The following is a 24,731-nucleotide window of genomic DNA, read 5'->3' as shown; positions in this document are numbered from 1 at the left end:
TGAGGTGAAAGCCTGTTGCTAGATCCTGAGGGGGATGCAGAGATCAGCCAGCCCAGGCCTCGTCCCTGAAGAACTTGCACTCAAGGCAATGGTTTCCCTTCTCAGAGGAAAAGCTATAGTGGCCTCGATGCCTTGCACCATGTGCCTGCCACACCCCTCCCATGAATTCTCTGACCTCACCTCCTATAACTTTCTCCTTTGCACTCTCCAACTGCTCTGGCCGCCTTGCTAATCTGAAAACATTCACTCAAGCTCCTGCCTCAGGACCTTTACACTGGAGGTTCTTCTGCCCATCCCCCATATATGTGCATGGTTCACTCCCTCACCCCTGCCTTTAATCTTTACTCAAATGTTCTCAGTGCAGCCTTCCCTGCCCACCCTACCTAAGGCTGCCACATCTGTTCCACGCACATTCCCTATCTCCCCACATTTTTCTTTGGAGCATTCATCATCTAAAATACTATTTGTTTATGTTGGTTATTATCTATCTCCCGATTTCAGTTGCTCCATGAAGGTAGCAACATGGTCCATTAGTTCACTGATTGTCCCCAACACCTAGAACAGAGCCGGGCACTCAGTAGGTACTCATAAATACTTGTTGAATGAGTGAATGACCAACATCAATGCTTCCCCCTTCCATAAACCCTTCCCAGATCACTCCAAGCAGAAGGAAAGAGGCCTTCCTCCCATGAACCCCCACAGGACTCTGAACACATTCTGTATTATACCCTGAACTCTCCTAAAAGGCAAGGATTTCCAAGGCAGTCTAGACAAAAAGCCACCCTGAAGACCACTGGTAGCTAAAGAAACCTGTTTGAGGAGAAGCCTCATGGTGTAGGAGTCTCAAACACGCTGAGGTTCCTCTCTCTTTCCTCCTTCATAGGTTAAGATGGGGGAAAGAGGATAAGAATCAATGTCTCCCTCCTTTCTGCAAAAGCCACTGGAAGCTCTACTCCTGTGTCAGGCCACAGAAACCAAAACACAGTGCTGAGGAGCAAAGAAGACATGTGAGATGTTGTGAAGGATTCCCCGGGCACTCTAAGCAGCGATGGTGGAAACCCGTGGAATTCATTGAGAGAAGTTTTAGGGGCTAAAAAATGGAAACGATTCAAGGAGGCCTTCAAAACTTTCACAGGGGGTGGTTCCCTGGTACGTTGTTAATGCGAAGTACCAGGAAGCCAGAAACAAGAACGCGGCCAATGAGGACACAGCATAGGCAGAGAGAGCCCAGTGGTGCCCCGACGACCATGAGGCTCACCCAAGAAAGCTGTTAGAATGCAGATTCCTGGGCCCTATCACCAAGGTTTTGTCTCCATGGTTCTGTAGATGGCTTGTGCATGTGTTTTGTTTTGTTTTTGTTTAAAGGTATACAGTTAAGTTTAAAAGTTAAAAAATAAACAAGTCCCTCCCTCCTGATCCTGCACTCACCCTGTCCTTGTCACCCTCTGCCTAACCTTCCAGAGACAGTCTACACTGATACTGTCAACGTTGGCTGCACCTGGGGAACTCCAAAAAAATACTGATGCCGGGGCCCACCCCGGAGGTTCTGGTTTAGTGGTCCGTGGTGCAGCCTGAACGTTGGGGTTTGTTTTTTAAGGTTTCCAGATCACAGTCTTGTACAGCCGAGGTTTCGAACCATTGGTCCACATATTTACAAACATATATCCAAAAGTACATATTCCTTTCTTTTTCTACACAGATTGTAGCACACTCCGCACTAGTCTGCACCTTGATATCTCATGTAGTATATCATTGTATTAGCCTTCAGTTGCTGCTGTGACAAATTACCACATATTTAGTGGCTTAAAGCAACATCAATTCATTAGCTTACAGTTCTGTAGACAAGACGTCCAACATGGATCTCACAGGGTTAAGGTCAAGGTGTCAGCAGCGTGCATTCCCTTCTGGAGGCTCTAGGGGAGAATCTGTGTCCTTGCCTGTTGCAGTTTCTAGAGGCCACTCCCTTTCCTTGGTGTGATGGTTATAGACCAACTTGGCAAGGCTGTGATTCTCAGCGGTTTGTCAGGCACTAGGTAGTCACCTCCCATTTTGTGATCTAAAGTGAGTAGCCAATCAGTTGGAAGGGGCGTTTCCTTGGGGGTGTAGCCTACATCCAGGATGTAAATGGATGTTCTGGCAAAGCTCTCTCTCCCGATTCTGCATTCATCTCGTTGACGTCTAACGTCTGGATCTTGGGTCATGAGAAGACTTCAACCTGCTGCTGGACCTGCAGATTTTGGATTCACCAAGTCGTGAAACCCCATGAGCCGTTAGCCTGCTGCCTGACCTACAGAGTTTGGGTTTGTCGGCCCCTGTAACCACGTGAGTCAGAAGCCTCCAGCCTGCTGCTTGACCCAAGGATTTGGGACTTGCCAGCCTCCACAATTGCTTGAGCAATTTTCTTGAATAAATCTCTCTCTGTATATTTACATATATGCTTCACTGGTTTTGTTCCTCTATAGAACCTAGCCTAAGACACTTGGTTCATGGCCCCTTTCTCCATCTTCAAAGCCAGCAATGTCAGGTTGAGTCCTTCTCATGCCACCACCTTTCTGCATCTCTCTTCTGCTTCCCTCTTCCACTTTTAAGAACCATTGTGGTTATACTGGGCCCACTCAGATAATCCAGGATAACCTCCTATCATTTTTTTAAAAATTGTGCTTTAAGTGAAAGTTTACAGTTTAAGTTAGTTTCTCATACAAAAATTTATATACACATTGTTATGTGACCCTAGTAGTTGTTATTGTTGTTAGGTGCCATCGAGTCAGTTCCGACTCATAGCGACCCTGTACACAACAGAACGAAACACTGCCCGGTCCTGCACCACCCTTACAATCATTGTTATGCTTGAGCCCATCCTTGCTGCCACTATGTCAATCCATCTTGTTGAGGGTCTCCTCTTGTCCGCTGACCCTGTACTTCACACCAAGCATGATGTCTTTCTCTAGGGACTGATCCCTCCTGACAACAAGTCCAAAGTATGTAGGATGCAGTCTTGCCATCCTTGCTTCTAAGGAGCATTCTGGCTGTACTTCTTCTAAGACAGATGTGTTCATTGTTTTGGCAGTCCACGGCATATTCAACATTCTTCGCCAACACCACAATTCAAAGGCATCAATTCTTCTTCAGTCTTCCTTATTCATTGTTTAGCTTTCACATGCATATGATGCAATTGAAAAGACCATGGCTTGGGTCAGGTGCACCTTAGTCTTCAAGGTCACATCTTTGCTTTTCAATACTTTAAAGAGGTCCTTTGCAGCAGATTTGCCCAATGCAATGTGTCTTTTGATTTTTGACTGCTGCTTCCATGGATAATAATTGTGGATACAAGTAAAATGAAATCCTTGACAACTTCAATATTTTCTCTGTTTATCATGATGTGGCTTATTGGTCCAGTTGTGAGGATTTTTGTTTTCTTTATGTTGAGGTGTAATCCGTACTGAAGGCTGTAGTCTTTGATCTTCATTAGTAAGTGCTTCAAGTCCTCTTCACTTTCAGCAAGCAAGGTTGTGACAGCACACTCCTCCTTTCCACCCTGGATTTCCTGTGTCAATTCAACCAGCTCCTATTCCTTTTTGTCTTCTCATTTCACATCTGGACAGGAGCTGCCCATTTAGTCTCATGTATCTACTTGAGCTAAGAAGCACCCTCTTCACGAGTATCATTTTATGTCTTATAGTCCAGTCTAATCTTTATCTGAAGAGTTGGCTTTGGGAATGGTTTCAGTTCTGGACTAACAGAGTCAGGGGTCATGTCTTCTGGGGTACCTCCAGTCTCAGTCAGACCATTACATCTGGTCTTTTTACAAGAATTTGAGTTCTGCACCCTACTTTTCTCCTGCTCCGTCAGGGACTCTCTATTGTGTTCCCTGTCAGGGCAGCCATTCGTGATGGCCAGGCACCATCTAGTTCTGGTCTCGGGCTGTTGTAGTCTCTGGTTTATGTGGCCCTTTCTGTCTCTTGGGCTCATATTTTCCTTGTGTCTGTTGTTCTTCATTCTCCTTTGTTCCAGGTGGGTTGGGACAAATTCATGTATCTTAGATAGCCACTTGCTACCTTTTAAGACCCCAGATGCCACTCACCAAAGTGGGATGAAGAACTTTTCTTAATACACTTTATTATGCCAGTTGACCTAGGAAAAAATTGACCTAGGAGTCCCCTGAAATTATGGCCCCCAGAACCCTGCCCCTGCTACTCTGTCCCTCGAAGTATTTGGCTGTAATCAGGAAACTTCTTAGTTTTTGGTTTAGTCTAGTTGTGCCGACTTCCCCTGTATTGTGTGTTGTCCTTCGCTTTACCTAAGATAATTCACAACCTAGTTAGTGAATAACCCTCTCTCTCCCTCCCCACCCTCGTTCCCATCAAAGAATGTTTTCTTCTGTGTTTAAACCTTTTCTTGAGTTGTTATAATAGTGGTCTCATACAATATTTGTCATTTTATAAGGGAAATACAGGGTGGAGAGGAGGAGTGTGTTGTCACATTGTAGGGGGAGCAACTAGGGTCCATAACAATGTGTGTATAAGATTTTGTATGAGAAACTGACTTGAACTGTAAACTTTCACTTAAAGCACAATAAAAAAAGTAGATTAAAAAAACTGTCCTTTTGTGACTAATTTCACTCATCGTAATGCCTTCAAGATTCAACCATTTTATGAGATGTTTTACAGATTCATTGTTGTTCTTTATGCTGTGTAGTATTCCATTGTGTGGATATACTCTAATTTGTTTATCCAGTCATCTTTTGATGGGCACCTAGGTTGTTTCCATCTTTTTGCTATCGTGAACAGTGGTGCAATGAACATAGGTGTGCATATATCTATTCATGTGACAGCTCTTATTTCTCTAGGATATATTCCAAGGAGTGGGATTGCTGGATCGTATGGTACTTCTATTTCTACCTTTTTAAGGGAGCATCAAAACGATTTCCAAAGTGGTTGTAACATTTTACATTCCTACCAGAAGTGTATAAGTGTCTCAGTCTCTCCACAACCTCTCCAACATTTTGTTTTTTGGATTAATGCTAGCCTTGTTGGGTGAGATGGTATCTCACTGTAGTTTTGATTTGCATTTCTCTAGTAGCTAATGATGGTGAGCGTTTCCTTACGTATCTGGTAGCTGCCTGAATGTCTTCTTTGGTGAAGTGCCTGTTCATATCCTTTGCCCATTTTTTGATTGGGTTATTTGTCCTTTTTGTTGTTCAGGTTTTGCAGTATCTTGTAGACTTTAGAGATTAGATGCTGATCGGATTTGTCATAGCCAAAAATTTTTTCTAGTCTGTAGGTTATCTTTTTACTCTTTTGATAAAGTCTTTTGATGAGCGTGTTTGATTTTTAGGAGCGCCCAGTTGTCTAATTTCTCTTCTGGTGTTTGTGCAGTTAGTAATGTTTTGTATTCTGTTTATGCCACATATTAGGGCTTCTAGCATTGTCCCTATTTTTTCTTCCATGATCTCTATCATTTTAGATTTTACATTTAGGTCTTTGGTCCATTTTGAGTTAGTTTTTGTGCATGGTGTGAGGTATGGGTCTTGTTTTTTTTTTTTTTTTTTTTGCAGGTGGATATCCAGTTATGCCAGCACCATTTGTTAAAGAGACTGTCTTTTCCCCAATTAAAGGAATTTGGGCCTTTCTCAAATATTAGCTGCTCATAGGGGGATGAATTTACATCTGGATTCTCAATTCTGCTCCATTGGTCTATGTATCTGTTGTACCAGTACCAGGGCTGTTTCGACTACTGTGGCAGTATAATAGGTTCTAAAATTATGTAGTGTGAGGCCTCCCACTTTGTTCTTCTTCTTCAGTAATGCTTTCCGTATCTGGGGCCTCTTCCCTTTCCATAAGAAGTTGGTGATTTGTTTCTCCATTGCATTAAAAAAATGCCATTGGAATTTGAATTGGGATTGCATTGTATCTATAGATTGCTTTGGGTAGAACAGAACTTTTCACAACGTTGAGTCTTCCTATCCATGAGCAATGTATGTTTTTCCACTTATGTAGGTCTCTTTTGGTTTCTTGCAGTAGTGTCTTGTAGTTTTCTTTGTATAGGTCTTTTACATCTCTGGCTAGATTTATTCCTAAGTATTTTATCTTGGGGGCTACTGTAAATGGCATTGATTTGGTGATTTCCTCTCCGAAGTTCTCTTTGTTGGTGTAGAGGAATCCAACTGATTTTTGTATGTTTATCTTGTATCCTAATACTTTGCTGAAATCTTCTATCAGTTCAAGTAGTTTTCTTGTGGATTCCTTGGGGTTTTCTGTGTATAAGATCATATCATCTGCAAATAGAGATACTTTTACTTCTTCCTTACCAATCTGGATGCCCTTTATTTCTTTTTCTAGCTTAATTGCTCTGGCTAGGACCTCCAGCACAATGTGGTAATATAGGGCTTCCTTGTCTGGTTCCCATTCTCAAGGGGAATGCTTTCACACTCTCTCCATTTAGGATGACGTTGGCTGTTGGCTTTGTATAAATGCCCTTTACTACGCTGAGGAATTTCCCCTCTATTCCTGTTTTGCTGAGAGTTTTTATCATGAATGCGTGTTGAACTTTGTCAAAAGCCTTTTCTGCATCAATTGATATCATGTGATTCTTGTCTTTTATTTATATGACAGATTACGTTTGTTTTTCTAATGTTGAACCATCCCTGCATACCTAGATTCAATGGAATTTAGGGCTAAATGTCCCCAGCATCCTGATTATCTGCCCATATGTCCCCATTCCAATTTCAGGATCCCAATTCTTCCCAATCAATGCTCTCACTTTAACTTCAGATACCGTTTGAGGTTGGGAATTCAACTGGCATATAATCCAGCCATACTTACAGTACGGCTCTGGCTTTAATTTTGGGCAGTATCAGCTCTGTTACTACAAGAAACAAGGCTCCTTTCAGGGCACAAGCGGAAAGTTTGAGGTCGTTTAAGTGACGCTTGAGCTTTGACTCTGAAGCCCTGAGCTCATCTGTTTCTTTCACCACTGTGTCTAGCAAAGGTAAGACCAACCAACTACCTTCCTTACTTCTCATTCTGGTAAAATCGTAGAAGAGTTTCAAACATGTGATCACCCAGAGCCTTGCCTCACATCAATACTTGATCTACTGGTGGTGACACTTTGCATATTTTTATTGCCACCTCATTCCATGGATTACCAGGGCCGCCTTTACTACTGGTAGCAGAGTCATCAACATCTTTAAGACTAACTAGACTTAAGAACCAATTTAGAAAACTCATCCATACAATTTTGTTTCTCTAGAACTACTCCTGGTACCAAATGTCTTAGGCTGGGTTCTCTAGAGAAGCAAAACTAGTGAAGTTCATAGAAAGAGAGAGGGATTAATTTATATCAAGGAAATGGCTCACCTTGTTGTAGAGGCTGCAGAATCTCAAGGTAATGGGTCAGGCATCAGGCTGGAGGCTTCTCCTGACTCACAGCTGCAGGAGATGAGGAACCCAGGTCATTAGGTTAGATGCCAGGCTGCTGGCTCAAGCCCCAAGAACCGGAGGTCAGATACAACAAGCCAATTGCAGGATCCAGAACAAAAGCCAGCTAGTTTTGCCAGAAAGTCCATATATATTGGATGTAGGCCACACCTCCAAGAAAACTCCCTCTCAGTTGATTGACTTCTCACAGCAGATCTCATCGTGGAGGTCATTACATCATCATATAACTGCCAAGTTGACACACAACCTTAACCATCATATCGGTGATCGAAAAATTGCATTGATTATGGGCACGTTTGCACAGCCAATTATTGTAATTGCTATCAATACGTTGTACACCTGCAACTAGTTGAATTGGCAGAAGTCGTGTGATGGATACATTTACAACAACAAAAAGGAATATTGCTGCTGCTGATTATGATCAAACACCTCATGGGATCTGGTGCCTTGGTTTGGAGGTTTAGGGTCATGTTTTCATGGGACATCCCAGTTCACTGTCCTAATACCATGTTTAGTGCTATTCTACCTAAGTCGTTGCTAGTGCCTGGGGTCTTAAAAGCTTGCAAGAGGCCATCCAAGGCTTAACAATTGGTCCCTATTCACTTGGAGCAACAAAGGAAGGAGAGTCAGGAATAGGAGGAGGATACAGAATGCGTGCCTAATTGCCTCTATGAACAACTGCCTCTTTGCTATGAGATCAGAAAAACTGATGATGCCTGGCTACCACTACTGAACATTTTGATCAAAGGTTCCACAGAAGAGTTCTGATCAAAAGGGAGAAAACGCAGACTAGAATTTCAAATTCTCATAGACCCTAGACTTTCTGGAGCCATGGAGGGTATGTGAACCCCTGAAACTATTGCCCTGAGATAATCTGTAAGCCTTAAACCAAAAATACCCCCTGAAGTCATCTTAAAAGTGAACAACAGTTTAGCTTAACTAGTAAAAAAGGTTTGCCCTGAGCATTTCACTCTTTTAAGAACTATCTATATGGGATCAAATTGACACAGCAACTTGAAAGATTAGATAGGAACCTTAGGGGGCAGTGAGTTTATGTTAATCAGGAACTCAGAAAAGGAGGGTGAGAATGGCTGTACAACTCGAATAATGTAATCTATGTCACTAGACTGTACATGTAGAAACTGTTGAATTGGTGTATGTTTTGCTGTGTATATTCTCAACAACTGGAAACCCTGGTGTCATAGTGGTTAAGTACTACAGCTGCTAACCAAAAGCTCGGCAGTTCGAATCCACCAGGTGCTCCCTGAAAACTCTATGGGGCGATTCTCCGTCCTGTAGGGTTGCTATGAGTCAGAATCGGCTTGATAGCAATGGGTTTTTTTATTCCCAATAACAACAAAAAGAAAATGCTGACACAGCCGTGTGAGACAGAATTTCAGAGTGGCATATAACCTGTGTGAGGCAGAGGCAGCATAGAACCTAAGACTTCTGACTCCAGATTCATTTCCCTACTCAGCTGCCTGTAAAACCAGCAAGGATACCCTTCCTTGAATTGGAAAAGAATGTGTAACACCACCACAACTGGAGTGGGAGTGGAAATAAGGTTTTTGGGGTCTAGTGGGTCAGATTTACAGAAAGATGGCTGCCACACTAGTTTCAGTGCCTCCAAGCCCAGGGCCAAGTGAACCAATGTCCTGTACTAAGTGTGGACTAACTGCTGTAACAACCCCTACCCATGTCCCATGGCTTAACACAATTCAGATTTATTTCTTGCTCACTGTTACCATACAATGCTGGGGTGGGCGAGGGCCTGCTCTACAGAATCATTCAGGGGTCCAGGTTCCCTCCATCTACTGGCTCAGCCACCTAGAGACTTAGCAAACTCCATTCATTGGATCTTCTGTTCCCGACTGAAGAGCATGGAGAACCACAGAGGTGTTTTCACAGGCAGTCCTCACTAAACAGGTCACCTTCGCACATGTTCCATTGGCCAGAATTCATCACATGGCCTCACCTAATTGCAAAGGAGACTGGGAAATGTAGTCTAGCCTTGTGCCCAGGAAAAAGAGAAGCGTGCATGTTGGTGAGCACTAGCAATCTCTGCCACTGTGGGCAAGTCTCTGGCAGTTCTGCCACTCTTAGTGAGTGAACAGTCTCAGTGAAACTTGGGGAGCAGCAATCACAGAGTTCACTTTGGCTGTGGACCCAGGATCACAAAAGGCTTAGAAACATGGAGGACAGAGGCAATGGAAGAAAGGCTTACCTTGTTAGCACATTCTAGCTTGGAGCTCTGAATCTGAGGATTCTAAATTCTAACTTGGGTTTCCAAGATGTTATATAATCAAGGTAGAACATATTTGATTTATAATTTTTAAATATTGAGATATGGCATATGGGCTTCCCTTTGAATTTATGCTCTGGCCTTAATATGTTGGGGGTGGGCCTGGTGGTTAAAGGCATGTACTTTTAGTACCAAACAAAAAACAGTTGCTGGCCAGTAGATTCTGGCTCATGGAGACCCTATGAGTTTCAGAGCAGAACTGTGCTCCATAGGGTTTTCAATGCATGTGATCTTTTAGACTGCCAAGCCTTTTCTTCAAAGTGCCTCTATGTGGATTTGAACTGCCAACCTTTCAGTTAGTATCTGATAAACTCTTTATGCCACACAGGCACCCTACTTTAGTAACAGACAGATCTGATTTTAAAAAATCTGGGCCTGCCCGTTATTGGCTGTGTGCCTTTGGGCAATTTGCTTGGACTCTCTAACCTAATAATACTGCTGTTAAGTTAAAGCTTTCAGCTGCAAGTAATAGTATCCCAGCTCGAATGACTTTATCATGAACAGAAATGTTCTGGTTGTTGGAACTGAGGCAGCCCACTGGTGGCCACGTCTGGCACATGGACACAGCTTATCTGAACACCAGAGCTGAGGCAGCCCACTGGTGGCCACGTCAGGCACAGGGACACAGCTGTCTGCACACCAGAACTCAGGCAGCCCACTGGTGGCCACGTCAGGCACAGGGACACAGCTGTCTGCACACCAGCAGCAGCACATGGTCCTTGCATCTCTCAGCTCTGCGTTCCTATGGTGGCTTCATTCTCAGGCAGCCTACACATGCTAACAAGCCTATATCCTTCTTCCTTAGCAATTCCAGCAGGAAAATTAAAAACATCTTCACCTTTCTAGAGTTCCAGAAAAGTCCAGAAATTTGCTGATTGGTTATATGCCCAGCATGGAGGGTCTGGGTCTATCTCCCTGTAAATCATATGTATTAAACGTGGGGGAAGAGACAGTTCAGCAAATAAAAATGAAGACGTGGTTATAGGGAGATGGATGAGGCAAAAACAATGAGGTTGTAGGGATTAAATGCTTAGCACTCAATGTCAGCCACTAATAATGTTAGCAAGAAAACACACATGGCCTCAAACTGGCTATGCACACTGAATAGAAAACAAGTGGAGGCTGCACTCATTTTCTAATACTAAACTGCCCTAAACTCTTTGCAATCAGACTTTGAAACTCGATATGAAGACTTTGGAATGAAGTTACTACCTCAGAATACAAAGGTTTTGATGTGTATGAATCATGCTTTTAGTTACTGTGGTTGATTCTACAATGCCAACCTCTGCCCCACTGGTGGCCTTCAGCCTCAAGAGGTGAAACCAAGCCACGTTCACCAAGAAGACCCATGTTTCTGGAATTCTGCAGAGCGGTACCTGAATCTAAAAGCCATCAAGTTCACGGACATGTATGTGGCCAACCTGAGGCAACGCTGGGTCTATCTAGCATTGTATGGAAGAACCTACCATTACTGGGAACTCACCAGAATGTGTGCTTCCTACTTACCTTCTACAGTCTCCAATTACAGGATAACCCTTAAAATGAGTATTCTTATTGACCTTGACAGAATTTGACCTAGACTCTCAATAGGCCTTTTTCTGTGCACTTACATAGTTACATTTTTTTTTCTACTTTTGATGACTGATAAAAATAGGCTAAAACCAAAAAAGCCAAACCCACTGCCGTCGAGTCGATTCCGACTCATAGCGACCCTATAGGACAGAGCAGAACTGCCCGATAGAGTTTCCAAGGAGCGCCTGGCGGATTCAAACTGTCGACCTCTTGGTTAGCAGCCATAGCACTTAACCACTAACGCCACCAGGGTTTCCCCCAAAATAGGCTACGTATAACCATTTTTAACATTTCCACAATTTATTTTGAGAAATTTCAAACTTACAGAAGTTGAAATAGTAGTATTAAAATATTAAAGTTGCCTGGACACACAAGGATTGTGGATCAAAAAAACTTGGCGACTTCTGCTCTGAGCTAATATCCAGGCACCTTCTCTAGGGTCACAAGGGAAGCAACCTCACTTTTAGTGAGAGCTTTCTTTCCTCAGGAAGTCTCTGTAATGACTTTTTTACAGTGCTTTCACTCATCTCATTAGACACTCACAATCCTGCAAGGCACACAGGATGGGGGTACTCCTGTCTTACAGATTAGGAAACAAACTTGAGAGGTCAAGTGATCTACCTGCTCAAGGTTTCAAGTCATTAAGTGACCCAGCTGAAACTGGAACCTAAGACTTCTGACTTCAGCTACTCACCACTCTATGGTCACTTCCTGTACTGGATACACAAAGGCAGAACGCCAAAACTTCTTCTCCAAGCAGATACGTAAAGGTGAAGTGTTTCTGTCTCACCGTTCTGATAATCGGGGAGCAAATGTTCACCAGGACCCATGTGTATGGCATAATCAGTCAGAAATCTCAACAGGAACATACAACCGCAGTGGAGGCTGGTCGTGGAAGGACACACACAGAGGATACTGGAGTTTCTGACCACTGCCCCTGGTTTGAGTTCAACGTTTATTGAGGGCTTACTCCTTCCCAGGCACTAAGCTTGGGGTACAGAGCAAGTAAGACAGGCGAGGATTCTGCCCCTGTGGAGCTCACATTCCAGGGGGTTAATGAACAATCCAGAAGCTACCGCTAAGACACTGGTGGGCTGTGTCCGGCCCACATTAGTGTTTCGTTTGGTCCAAACTGTGCTTAAATTTTTAAAAATACGTTGCAAACTTCTAACTTCTCTGAAATAGGCAAATTTGGCTGGATTCTTGAATAAGTAGCTGCCATTCCTGCCCCTTTTCCAGGACCCATGACCTGCACATCACTGCAAGTTCCCACCGTTTCCTAATGTCTAACACCCAGATGACTGGCCCGATTCATGCATTTATGTCACCCAGTTTGCCTCCATAAGCATTTAAGATAAACCCCCTGACGCAAACAAATACCCAAACAAGGTAGCATTAAATAATACAAGATAAATAAAACACGCTACTGTTATGACGTGATGACTGGCGGAATGGGCTACTTCAGACTGGGTGGCCAAGAAGGGTCTCTCTGAAGCGTTATTTAAGCTGAAAACTTAATTATGACAAGCACAATGAGGCTGTCAACAGAAAAGGAAAATGCTTCCAAGTGAGGGGGCAGCAAAGGCGCAAGCCCCACCTGAGGCTGGAAAGAACTTGGCTTGATTTGCTCAAGGACTGACAAGGTTGAGGTGGTTGGGACAGTGGTATAAAGATCACACGAGAAGGAAGGAGCCAGATTACACAGGGCTTTGTAGGCCATGGTGAGAATTTTGGATCTTATTCCAAGTGTGATGGAAAGTCTCTGGAGTGTTTTAAACTAGGGAATAACGTGACCTGGATTACATTTTCAAGAGATTACTCTGCTGTGTGGAACAGTGATTTAATGAGCAAGAAAGGAGGCAAAGTGCCATCAGGAAGCTATATTCTAGTGGGTAGGACTAAAGTGGTAACAGAAAAGACGGAGAAAGTAGCAGACTCAAGACAGAATTTGGAGTATAACCAAAAGAATTTTCGGATGGAGTGGACAGTAGCAGAGACGAGGAGAAGGGTAGAGAGAGTAATAATAAGGGAGAAATCTAGGGTAATCTCAAGGTTTTGGCTTGTTTAAACATTTACAGAGTTAAGGAAGACCAGTTTTAGGGAGAAAGACCAAGAATTTGATTTTGGATGACTAAATTTTGCCTAGACTCGGTCTTTCTAGATTTCTCCTTTCCCTTACCTCCTTCATTTCAGCAGCCCTCAAAAAAAAAAAAAAATTAAACTTCTAAATAACGAAACCTTATCAAATCTATTCCTTGAACTTCATGGAAACCCTGCTGGAGTAGTGGTTAAGTGCTATGGCTGCTAAGCAAAAGGTTGGCAGTTTGAATCCACCAGATGCTCCTTGGAAACTCTATGGGGGCAGTTTTACTGTTCCATAGGGTCACTATGAGTCAGAATCAGCTTGATGGTAATTGGTTTGGTTTTTTGATTTGAACTCCATACCCATGGCCCCTGTCCTTTTATAATAGTCTTCTACAGCTATGAATTAACTAACAAATAGCACTTAATAGAACAGAACGTGCCTCCATCTCTCTCCCACACAAACTATCCTTAATGGCAAAGACTATTCCTTACTGATGTTTATCTCCAGTGCCTAGCATGGTGCTGGGCACAGAGTGGCCACTCGAGCATCTGATAAACTGAAAAGAGGTTTCCTCAAACTGGATGCAACTTCCTAGAAGAGTTCCATCTTGGGGTTCTATGATTTCTCCATACAACTTAATGCAGAACCAGGTTCAAAATGTATGATCAAGTCCCAGAAACCCTGCCTTCCCAAAGGATGTGTTTCTTTCTTTCTAATTTGGTTCCAAACCACTGTTTGATTTCCACTTTTATCAGGCAGCTAAAAAATGATACTGGATAACAGGTAACATGTTACTATTCTTTTCCACCTTTCTTCCAAATCCAGGGTATTTTATACCTTCATACCCTGACATCTTTGCAAAGCTGTCACAGGAAACAATTACTTTCCATTTTACAAATTAAAAAACTGAGGCACAGAATAAAATCTCATTATTTTTTGATGGAGTTAGGTGCCTTGACTAGATAAAAAAATCAGCCTTTCCCTAACCCCATATGATAGTTTTATAACTGGAAAACAATCCAATCTCCCATCCCTGCAAAATTGCTGGTTAATATTCAGGTGTTCCCTAAATTTTGCCTCCACAATTACAAACTTTTTTGGGTACCAGGGTGTGTTGATACAAGGTTAAGGACCACATTGTTCTCGCTCTCAATTCCATGTACCACTCTCCTCCATGCCCTTGGGCCCAGGAGAAAGGGAAGCACCTTGGTCATTATCCTGAGAAGTCAAGAAAGACCTGGAATCACAACCAGCAAGAAGAGAGATCTAAATAGGCAAGAACAGTTTCATTGGAAAAAAGGAGAGGGGCCAGCAATTGGAAAATCAAAATATTCCTTTCAAAAGGCTTCCAGCTGGAGAGTACCTGGGCAGAAAAGTGACAGCAGCAGAAGGCCAGGTCCTTCCGGCCACACTCTCCCAGTCACTTCTTCAAGGCACCCAGGCACTTCAGGGCATCCTGGGCCTGGGCCAGTTGCTGCTGCAGCCTCTGGCGGGTACTGTCATTAGAGGCCCGCTTTAGGAGGCCCTGCATTTCCTCCACTACTGCCCGGTGGCCAGGGGCATTGTGGAACAGTCGCACTGCCCGGTCCCCACAGGAGGCCAGGAACCGGCCGGTGATGTCAAAGGACAAGTCAGTGATACACTCCCCATGAACCTGCTTAAAACACTCCTCCTCCTCACCCCGCCGGGTATTGTAGAGATGAATACTGCTGCCACTGGCCAAGGCCAAGACCTGGGCATCAGGGGAGAGGGCCAGGCGGCATGGCATGGTGCCCGCCTCTTCATAGCGGCCTGTCCTCAGCAAATAGGGGTCCTGCTGCTTCTTGTATTCCACATCTGTGTCCCACAGTTTCCATGTACCATCCTTGGAGACAGAGGCCATCCTGCAGCATGAAAAATCATGGCTCTAGCCCCAAATACACCCTGGAGGGGAGGACACTGGGACAATGTCAGGAGCTCAGTTAAGAACTCAAGTCCACTGCTATGTCTACTTTCCGTGGAGGGCCAGGCACCCCCACCCCCAATTTCAGAGCTGCTGTGTGAGACAGGGAGAAGGACCCTGGTTATCAAGAGGGATCACTGGTAAGAAATCAGAGAGGATTCACTCACCTCCGGGAGTCATTGGAGAAAGCGAAGAAGTGGACAGCTGCAGAGTGGCCCTTCAGTTCAAAGGCCCGCACGACTTCCTGGAAGTCCCCTTTTTTCCCAAAGCAGACTTCCCAAACTTTTACATCCGGGGTAAAACCACATGAGGCCACAAACCTGCCATACAATTCCAGGTTTCTTTAAGACTTAACTGGACATCTTGTTTCTACAAATCCAATAAGCCTATTTCCTAGAAAATTAATAATCTCATAACCATCTAAATAACACTGTATCTTCTGTAAGAATGGTGACCTGCATGAAATCACATCCCTAGAGACGGGAGAGCTGGGCCTGGAGCCTAGGTCTTCTGATACCACACTGTATGATCGTCCCACTACTTGACGCTCTCTCTCTGCTTGTCCCTGTCTCTCAACCCCATTCCCTCCCCAACCCAAATGCCAAAGCTCCTCCTGCCTCACCTGCTACATGGGGATATGGCAGCATGTGCATTGTTCATCTGGTTGGTGTTGATGGTAGACAGCACTCGGCCTTTCAGATTCCAGATGAGGACAGTCGTATCACTGGAAGCAGTCATGATGAACTTCCCTGGGTGAGGGTGTGTGGAGGGGGGGAATGACAGGAGCTCGTGAGGGCAACGGCCCAACCGACTGTCATTCTCGAGGAAGACTTTTATGAGGGTCCCTGATGCCCAGAGGAGCACAGAGCCAGGCTGTTTAGTGCCATAGTTCCCCTGTCACACTGGGACTGAGCATAACTCTCAGGCAGCATTAACTCATTCAGCAAATTTAACTGGGGCCATTCCCTTTTCTGCCGTGGGCAAGCTCCACTCTGCCTGCCTCTCACCTGTGTCAGCAATGCCAATGTTGACGATGGGCGCCTTGTGCTTTTTAGGAAAGTCCTCTGGAGTGGCTGCGAAGGTGTAGCCCCCATCCTCTCGCTTGTTCATCTTGAAGACACGGAGAGTGTCTCCACTGGCCAGCCAGACAATGAAGGCTCTAGAGAAAGGTAGCAGACATGTTGCTCCTTCATTTGGACACAGAAGCCAGATCTTATGTTAGGTTCTGGGGAAAATCAAGATCTCCCCTCATCTCATGTCCTACAGCTTAGGCTTACAACTTACAGCTGCTTAGTTCTCTTAACACTCCTCAGGAGACAGGACTTTCCTAGCTCTGGCTCCTTTAGTCTCTTCCCAGAGTTTAGGAAACTATTATAGCTCCCAAGAATGATGTGGAAGCCAGGCTTTGGCGCTTCCTGGGTAAAAAGATCTCTTCCCCTCTCTGCTTCCTTGTTGTGTAGCTGCAGAACCCTCCAGGGAGCCCCACGCAGTACTCAAGCCACCTGGATGCTCTCTGCCACCCCAAGGGGACACTGGGTTCGCCCTCACAATCCCAAACCAGAAATGGGAAAAACATAAGCCTGAGGCTGGCCTTCTGCAGGCAGACCTTAGGCTCCATCCTGTCCCACCTGCAGTCAGGGCTGAAGCGCACCAGGGTGGCATGGTCCAGCTCCACATTAGCTCTCATGCTGCGGTGCTCACGCTGCAGGAAGTCCTTGGTGCTCCAGATGCGGACAGTGCGATCATCTGCACAGGTGGCCAGGTACTTGCCATTGCTGCTAAAGTCCATGCAAGATATGTTCCCACTGTGGCTCTAGGGAAGGGTTGTGGCAAGGGTGAACAGGAACCTCTCGGGCAGAGAGGGAGGTCCAACCTTCACACATGACTCTGGGGCCTCATTGCCTGGATTAATAGCAAGCTGAGGATGGGATGGGAAAAGAAGGGATAGGATGGGGCATTCCTACTGATTTTGGTCAGAGGCAGAGGGGTCTGTAACATGAACAAAAAACAAAAACAAACCCATTGCCATCGAGTCGATTCCGACTCACAGCAACCCTTTAGGACAGGGTAGGACTATTCCATAGGGTTTCCAAGGAGCAGGTGGTGGAGTCGAACTGCCAACCTTTTGGTTAGCAGCTGAACTCTTCACCACTGCACCAGGGCCCCGTGACACACACAGAACACTAAAAAGAAGAAGTCTGTGGTGTGGGTGCTGTGTGTGGGTACCAGAATACCTTCAGCGCTGCAGCCAGGAGGCGGTGGGTGAAGCTGTGTTGTTGGGGCTTCTCCCTGCGAATCCGCTGATGCAGTTTCTGCTTCTTGGATCCCAAGGATTTAACAGGTGGAAACCCATTTCCTTTTTGGCCTATAACAAAGGGCCACGTCATTCGTACATTCACATACTCAGTAAGCATCAACTGATCACCTGTGATTTGCCGAAGTCCCTAGGCGGTCAAAACAAAGCACTCGGCTGCTCACTGAAATACTGGAGGTTCAAATCCACCCAGAGGTGCCTTGGAAGAAAGGCCTAGCAATCTATTTCTGGACAACCCCCTTGTGGAGCCCAGTTCTACTCTGACACATGTGGGGTCATCAAGAGTCAGAGTCCACAGCAACTGGTTTTATGATTTGCCAAGCGCTGAGAGGAGAAGCAGGGATGAACTAGGCATGGCCCCTATCTTCAAGAGAAATAGTGTGATGTGGGCAGAAACAAAGGCTTCTGGAGAGACTTGGGTTTTGGTTCTCGCTCCACTGCTGAGTGACCTTGAGTGGGCTGCAGGCTGTAAGTCCATATAGCACCTCAGTGCAAATTGGAAAAAGGCCCTTTCTAGGTACGTGCAGCTCCATGGGTTCACAGCACAGCCAGTGGAGTGCAGATCCTTGGGCAGATGTCCTCACACAGGGAATAATGTGCACAACCTTAACTGGTGGCCCTGGCCTTGGGCAAGTAACCTCATTGCTCCAGACCTTGGTTTCCTTAAAGAGAAGATGGGAGGACTGGATGAGATAATATATACAAGGTGACAAGCAGAGTACCCAACACAAGCTCAAATAAGTTCCAGAGACAATCAGGGATAAAAGGAACAAGATGTGTTGAGCATCTACAGGAATGATACCAGTCCCTCTGGCATAAAATATTTTATTTAACTGGGAGTCAGGCTGGGCACAAAGTTGGCATTTGCTAGGTGGCTGCAGATGCTCTCCCCAATTTCTACGGAAAAACACAAACTCCTGAACCCAGCAGATGGCCACAATCTGGCCTCTGTTTACCTCTTCAGCCTTGTCTAATTTAAAGCTCACTCCTCTCCCCTCACTTTTGAGTCCTACCAAATGCTGTTTCAGGGCCCCTTGCCTTCATGGACATGCCACTGCCAGGAAGGTCCTTTTTCCTTCCTTGGCCTCCTGCCAAACTCTTACACATACATTCAAGACTCCACCTCTCAGCGAAGATTTCCTCAACACTCCACTCCCACCCCCAAATAGTAGGGCTGGTCTCTGTCTCTTTCTCTCGTGCTTTCTCAGTGTCCAGAACTGATCTATAAAACTTACTACACTGTATTTGCACTTACGTTTTCAGGCGTTCTCTGCATTAGCCAACACTGGACTCCTTAAACCAGAAGACCCCAGCCGACAGTGAAGCCCTAAGCATCACGGTAGCAGATAGTGCACTGGTGTTGCTGCACCGAGGGGAGGTGCAGGGAGGGGAGCTGCACCGAGGGGAGCTGCACCGAGGGGAGGTGCAGGGAGGGGAGCTGCACGGAGGAGAGGTGCACGGAGGGGAGCTGCAGCGAGGGGAGGTGCACCGAGGGGATGTTCACGGAGGAGAGGTGCACGGAGGGGAGCTGCACCGAGGGGAGGTGCACCGAGGGAGCTGCAGGAACGGCCCCCATTTCCATAAAATAACGACCGACGTGCTCTTAGCGGCCCCAGGAGACGCTGCGACTCAGAGGCGGCCCCGGCCCGGAGAAGGTGGCACCGCTGACCCCGGCTCCCAAAAGTCCTGCCCAAGGAGCGCGGCCACCCCGGCCAAGGCCGCAGCTCGTCTCTAGCAGCTCAGCTCACTTCCAGGAGGAGACACCGAGGCCCAGGCGCCCGCGGCCCACCGAGGCCCCCCTGCCGCCCGGCCCCACTTACCCGCGCGCCGGCCGCGCGCCTCGTCCTCCGTGCGCAGCCACCCCCGCGCCACCGCCGCCGTCGCCACCAGGGCCAGCAGCCCCAACAAGAGCGACAGGCCCACGAGCTCCGGCATCTGCGGTAGCTCCATGCTTCCGGAGTAGCTGCCACCTCAGCCTCCAGCGACGCGGGCGTCCGCACGTCTCCGCGGGGCCGCGCGCGCGGCACGCACGCGGCACGCACGCAGCACGCACGCACACACGCGGGGGCGGGCCCAGCCGTAGCCAGGGGCGTGACCGTCGTCAGGGGCGAGGCCGTCGTGGGGGCGTGGCCGTCGTGGGGCGTGGCCGTCGTGGGGCGTGGCCGTCGTGGGGCGTGGCCGTCGTGGGGCGTGGCCGTCGTGGGGCGTGGCCGTCGTGGGGCGTGGCCGTCGTGGGGCGTGGCCGTCGTGGGGCGTGGCCGTAGGCTGTGCTGACTGGGTCGCGCGAGGTCCGCAGGTGCCGCTGGGACCTCACCTTGAATAATTTCCTGATAACCTGTTATTAAAAGCGTCATTACAGGCATCGCCACACCAGGTCTTTCCAGGGAGGCAGCGCTTGGACTGACAGTCCCATTTCATCCAACGGTAAAGTTTTCCTAGCATCGGGGCAGATTCATCTGGGCTTTTCTGTCGGGTAGGACTTCAGTGGTGAAGGAGGAAAAAGGGCGTCCCAAGAAATGGAGTGTGGGACCCTCTCGGCAGAGACCTGAGAGGCAGGGAGGCAGGGCAGGAGCAGAATAAAAAGAAGGTGGCGGATAGGTTGGAGAGGTCTGGACAGTCTTGAGTGCCAGTTGAATGCAACAAGCAGAAAGAAGCCTTTGCGGATTGTTAAAGGGCAAGAAAGGACAAAATTGGTGTCTCAGGGAGTCCCTGGATGAATCAGTTTGTGAAAAGGCCGAAGAGGGAAAGAAAGCCAAGAAGTGGTTGCAGGGATCCAGGAGGGAGGTGATATGGGCCTGAACTTGGGAGCGGCTTGGGGAGTAGACAGGAGTCCCTGGGTGGCACAAATGATAAGTGTTTGACTACTAACTAAAAGGTTGGAGGTTCAAACCCACCTAGAGGTGGCTCAAACGCACCTAGAAGCACCTTGGAAGAAAGGTCTGGCAATTTGCTTCTGAAAGGTCCCAGCCATGAAAACCCTATGGAGTAGAGTTCTACTTTGCAACATATGGGGTTGCCACGAGGTGGAGCTGACTTGAAACCAACTGGTTTTCCGGCAGTAGAAAGGAAGTTGAAAAGGAGATTTTTAACAACAAAAAAAAAAACTTTTTATTTTGAAATAATTATACATTCACAGACAGTTGAAAAAATTGCATAGGGAGGTCCCGTGTATCCCTCACCCAGTTTCCCCAGTGGTAACATCTTGCATAACTATAAAACCCAAAACCCACTGCCGTCCAGTAGATTCCTACTCATAGCGACCCCATAGGGTTTCCAAAGCTGTAAACCTCTACAGAAGCAGGCTGCCACATCTTTCTCTCATGGAGCCACTGGTGGTTTCAAACTGCTGACCTTTAGGTTAGCGGTTGATCGTTTTAACCACTGCACCACCAGAGCGCCTGCATAACTACAGTAAACCAAAAAACTAAACCCACTATTGTGGAGTAGATTCTGATTCACGGCGACCCCATGTGTTACAGAGTGGAACTGCTCCATAGGATTTTCTTGGCTATAATCTTGACCTTTAATCTTTATAGAAACAGTTCGCCAGAACTTTCCTCCACAGAGCTGCTGGGTGGGTTCAAACCGCCAACTGTTAGGTTAGCCATCAATCGCAAACCACTTGTGCCACCCGGAGACCTGCATAGCTGTAGTACAAAATCTAAACCAGGAAATACAATCTAAGAGCTTTTTCGAATTTCACAAAAAAAGACATACACTGAAGGACTAATTAGTAGAATTTTAATTAGACCAACAGGTCTTAGAGGAAAATGACAGGAAGCTTGGGGAGTTCATGGGAAGCTGGGCTGGAGTAGAATGTTCCCAGAGAAGGCATGCTAGCTCCACGGGCTTTCCAGCTCCACGGGCCAGAGCAAGTCAAGGTAACAGGGTCAGGGATCCCACTCTCAGCCATTTCCATCCCCACCAAAGAAGCTCCCCTGACAGACTGGGCCCTCTAGCCTTTAGAAGGACCCTCTGAAGAGAGAGGCTGCTACAGCCAGACATACCCACAACCCTGGATGAGGAAACAGATCCCCTCAGAAAGCAAACAGAGCGGCCTCGTTTCCTTCCCTTTTGTCTTTGGGGAATTGGCATTGACTGTGGGGATGGGGGGAGCAGCAGGGGACGTTGAGAGCATCCCAGGCTTTTCTTCATCTGCTGTTTAATAAAATCGCAGGTCCAGCCATTAGCTACTTCTCCCATCTAGAGACAAAGCTATTTTTTTAGGGAGAATTTCATTCACCAAGCATTTTGGAAAAGTGACATTTATTGATCCAAGAGCTCAGTTTCTTTTAATCTTCTCACATTCCCATCCCACAGATTAGGAGACTGAGGCTCTAGGAAGTTAATTGACTTTCCAGAGGTCACACAGGTGGATAGCAAAGCTGGGCACAAACTCAGGCCTGTCTGACTCTGATCCACTGATCCACCTGTTGATTGGAGAAATAAGAGTAACAGCTCTTCGTACAGCTCAATCTAGGTTGGGAAATTCACATCCATGAGTTCAATGGATCTTTATGGCAGCTTTTAAGACAGGTGGTGCTAAGAAATAACTTTAGTTCTTTGAAACAGATGAATAAAACTAGGCTCAGAGAGGTCAGGTAACTTGCCCAAGGTCAACATGGAAGCAAATCCAGGTCTGCTACACTCCAAGAGCCGTACTCCTTCACCTGGCCACTCTGGCCTTTCTCTTACTCCCAAGTGCTGTATAGCCCAGCTGGATGCCGAGATCGACACATGGAAGGACAACTAACAACACAGAGCAGGCTTTGGGAAAGCTGGGCGCATCAGGAAGGGGGATGTCCAAATGCCATTTGGACAGGTGAAGCAGAAGGTGGGGGAAATTGCAGGCAGAAAGCAAGACAGGATCGAAGGTGTGGAAGGTAAAGGCGTTGACTGCTGTGCAGAAGGGAGTAGGAGGCCAGCCTGTCTGGGTGAGAGCTGCAGACTGTGCCCAGAGAAAGGATGCGGTGGGAGGTGGGGGTGAGCAGGGAGACAAGAAAGCCCAGGCCTCCCTCCTTCCCTCATGGGGTGACCCTGCCTTGCAAGGGCATAGCAGATTAATGCCACCAGGAGTCACTGGAGATTCAGGACCCCTTGGAATGTGAGGGGAGGGGGACTCCGGAGATTAAGGACCCGAATGTGAGGGAAAGAGATGAAGGTGGTGGGGTGGTGGGTAACAAGGCTGGGCCCCAAAGCACCTTGAACATTTACTCAGAAGCATGGCCTTGTCAGAGGTGAGCAAGAGCCAGAGATGCGATTGAAACACGAGATCCAGCTTGCATTGGTTGGAGCCTTCCTTACCTGTGGTCTCTCTGCTGGGTTCAAGGATGAATTTCCTCATTGTTTAAGCAGTGGTTCTCAAAGGGTGGTCCCTGAATGAACAGGGCATTAGAAATACAAGTGCTTAGGCTCCACCCGGACCTGCTGAATTAGAAACTCTGGGGTGGGCCCCGCCACCCTCCACTAAAAAAAAAAAAAATTCCAACTTAAGCGACCCTATGTGTGTCAGAGTAGAACTGCACTCCATAGGGTGTTCAAGCAGATCGCTAGGCCTTTCTTCCAAGGCTCCTCTGGGTGGGTCTGAAGCGCTGACCTTGTGGTTAGCAGTTTGCGCCGCCTGGTGGGGCCCAGCAATCTGCATTTCGACAAGCGTAGGCGACTCAACGCAGGCTGGAGTTTGGGAATCACTGATTTAAACTAATTTGAGCCCCTGATGTATGTTATTTGCTGCTCAACGCCTCTAACAATGGTTCTCACCCTTGGTTGCACATTGATATCTCCTTTAAAAATGCTCATGTCTACACTCTGCACCCAGAGATCTTGATTTGACTGGTCAAGACTGGACCTGGTCATCAGGATTTTTTAAAGCTCCCCCAAACTGAACAATATGTGTAGAAATTGTTAAATGGGAGTGCTACGTTTCAATGTGTGTATTTTCACACACATATACCTCCCCCAAGTTACTCACAGAGTCCTCTAAGTGTGAGAAGCAGCTGTAAGGGACCCAAGAATAGGTTGTTGTTAGGTGTCATCGATTCGTTTCCGACTCATAGTGACCCCATGCACAACAGAACAAAACACTGCCCGGACCTGCACCAGCCTCACAACCATTATGCTTGAGCCCATTGTTGCAGCCACTGCGTCAATCCATCTCATTGAGGGTCTTCCTCTTTTTCTCTGACCCTCTCTTACCAAGTGTGATGTCCTTCTCCAGGGACTGGTCCCTCCTGATATGTCCAAATATGTGAGACATAGTCTCACCATCCTTGCTTCTAAGGAACACTCCGGCTGTACTTCTTCCAAGAGGAATATACAAGAGGGAACATTCTGTGGGAGCACATGGGGGGGCGGCCGCAGACCTGGATGTTTAGGAGGTCAGACGGCCAGGCCTCAGGAGAGATGCCACGGAGCAGTGAGGTGTGGGAAGGACTGACAATCGTTCCCAGCTTGCACAAGTATCTGATGGTGGGGCCCTACCTGGGGATGGAGACACCGAGAGAACCAGGCTTCTTCCTCAGAAGAAAGGGCTGGCGATCTACTTCTGAAAGGTCACGTCCGTGAAAACCCTGTGGAGCCCAGTTCTTCAACACATGGGGTCACCATGAGCTGGAATCCACTCGACAGCGACTTTTTTTTTTTTTAATATAGTGATATGTGCCAGGCACTGTTGTGTTTTATATATACTCTCAAATTCCCACAACAGGCCTGTGACGTAGGTGTTGTGAGGGTTGAGTAAGCTCATACTCAAAGTGTTTAGAAGGTGCTTGGTAAGCACTGGATAACTGCAGTTATTGCTGTTGTTATTATTCTTATAGGCCACACGAACAAGGGAAACTGAAAGCCCACAGAGGAATTTGTCTGCTGTTTACATCCTGCAACTGTCTCCAGAAGCTCTAAGAAGGCATAAGAAAATTCAGACTCTCCAGGCTAATATCTTCAGTGTCAGCTCCCTGAAGAGAAGGATACAGCAGCAAACAGAATCCCCGGAGCCAAGACTACTGCCTGGCACATAGTAGGCCCTCAGTAAACATTTGTTCAATGAATAAATGCATGGAAGAATGAATGAAGATTGGGGC

The 24,731-nt window shown here is 46.7% G+C and overlaps 1 protein-coding gene across 2 annotated transcripts in view; it reads right to left on the bottom strand.

Annotated features, from left to right (window-relative positions):
- TBL2 (transducin beta like 2) overlaps positions 1-19,638 on the bottom strand; it is a 42,036-nt gene extending 22,398 nt beyond the window's left edge. The window contains exons 1-8 of one of the 2 annotated variants that reach the window (XM_003416554.4): positions 19,473-19,638; positions 17,573-17,703; positions 16,967-17,151; positions 16,346-16,497; positions 15,961-16,087; positions 15,506-15,658; positions 7,356-15,279; positions 5,519-6,274 (exon numbers count right to left, since the gene is read on the bottom strand). In XM_003416554.4, the coding sequence (XP_003416602.1) occupies positions 14,817-15,279; positions 15,506-15,658; positions 15,961-16,087; positions 16,346-16,497; positions 16,967-17,151; positions 17,573-17,703; positions 19,473-19,602 (1,341 nt within the window). In that variant the 5' untranslated portion in view covers positions 19,603-19,638 and the 3' untranslated portion in view covers positions 5,519-6,274; positions 7,356-14,816. Of the gene's footprint in view, positions 1-5,518; positions 6,275-7,355; positions 15,280-15,505; positions 15,659-15,960; positions 16,088-16,345; positions 16,498-16,966; positions 17,152-17,572; positions 17,704-19,472 lie in introns of those variants that run through there. The other variant, XM_064296123.1, reaches the window with a different exon arrangement.
- Positions 19,639-24,731: the final 5,093 nt, after the last annotated feature.

Source organism: Loxodonta africana, chromosome 12, assembly GCF_030014295.1.
Source record: "Loxodonta africana isolate mLoxAfr1 chromosome 12, mLoxAfr1.hap2, whole genome shotgun sequence".
Classification (NCBI taxonomy): domain Eukaryota; kingdom Metazoa; phylum Chordata; class Mammalia; order Proboscidea; family Elephantidae; genus Loxodonta; species Loxodonta africana.
This window is presented reverse-complemented; position numbering and strand designations above follow the sequence as displayed.